Source organism: Phalaenopsis equestris, unplaced genomic scaffold (assembly GCF_001263595.1).
Source record: "Phalaenopsis equestris unplaced genomic scaffold, ASM126359v1 Scaffold000134, whole genome shotgun sequence".
Lineage (NCBI taxonomy): Eukaryota > Viridiplantae > Streptophyta > Magnoliopsida > Asparagales > Orchidaceae > Phalaenopsis > Phalaenopsis equestris.
In genome coordinates this window covers 4,167,660-4,168,616 of record NW_018164576.1, presented here as the reverse complement: position 1 = coordinate 4,168,616, position 957 = coordinate 4,167,660, and the positions used below count along the sequence as shown (strand labels likewise).

General features: G+C 30.5%; 1 protein-coding gene across 1 annotated transcript in view; it reads left to right on the top strand.

Annotated features, from left to right (window-relative positions):
• LOC110021431 (cytosolic sulfotransferase 14-like) overlaps nt 1–263 on the top strand; it is a 5,658-nt gene extending 5,395 nt beyond the window's left edge. Inside the window, 1 exon segment of the mRNA XM_020719915.1 lies at nt 151–263. Within this exon segment, the coding sequence (XP_020575574.1) occupies nt 151–263 (113 nt within the window).
• Nucleotides 264–957: the final 694 nt, after the last annotated feature.

The following is a 957-nucleotide window of genomic DNA, read 5'->3' as shown; positions in this document are numbered from 1 at the left end:
CTAACCACTTAACGGTTTTCCTAACCACCTAACCACAAAACGGTTTTCAAAACTTCCTAATCTACATGAAAAATGTGCAAGAATACATAAATAATTTCTAGAGACAATTAGATTAACACAACAAATTTTATCATAAAAAACTTTTTTTTTTTTGGCGGAATGGGAGGGTCGGGGATTGGAGGGAGCATTGTACAGCGGAAATGGCAGAGAGGATTGACTCCATTACTTGGGACAAGATGCATCAGAGCGGGTTGACGCATTAGAATTCATGGCACCAAGCGCCACCTGAATTAAGTTATGAGAAGGTTATATGATTAATAAAAAGTTATTTTAAAACAATTTAAAAGTTAAATTGTTATCCGTTAAATTGATAATAGTATTTGAATAAATCGCTTCTCCAGTGCGTATCTAACAAGGCATATATTTTTTTATGATATATCTGGCTAAGCTGTTAGTTTTAATTTTTTTTCATGTAAAAGATTAGAATACTCGTATACTTTAATAATTATAAATCTCAATTCTTCTACTAATTCAACTAAATTTTTTTATAAAAATGCAAAATTGTTGTTCAATTAGTTTCTTATATTAAAATAATCTACAACTTCTGTTATCATTCAACTAATTTCATTTTGAACAACTCCTTTTATGAAATAAAACTTCTCACATTTAATGATTTTTTTTGAATGTTGCATTAATTATAAGTATTGTTGTGTGTCAGAAGATTCATGATGGTAGAGTGATAATTTAATGTCAGTGTTGCTTGAAGATCTGTCACACATATTGATAAAAAAATAGCAAGAGGAGACTAAAATTTTGTTACGTGGAAAAACATTAGAATGGGCTAAAATCGCAAGGTCTGGCCTAGTCCTTATAATCCATAATATAATTATAATAATTAGGGGTGTAAATGAACCGAACACGAACGAACAGTGCTCATGTTCGTGTTCGGTTCGTTTG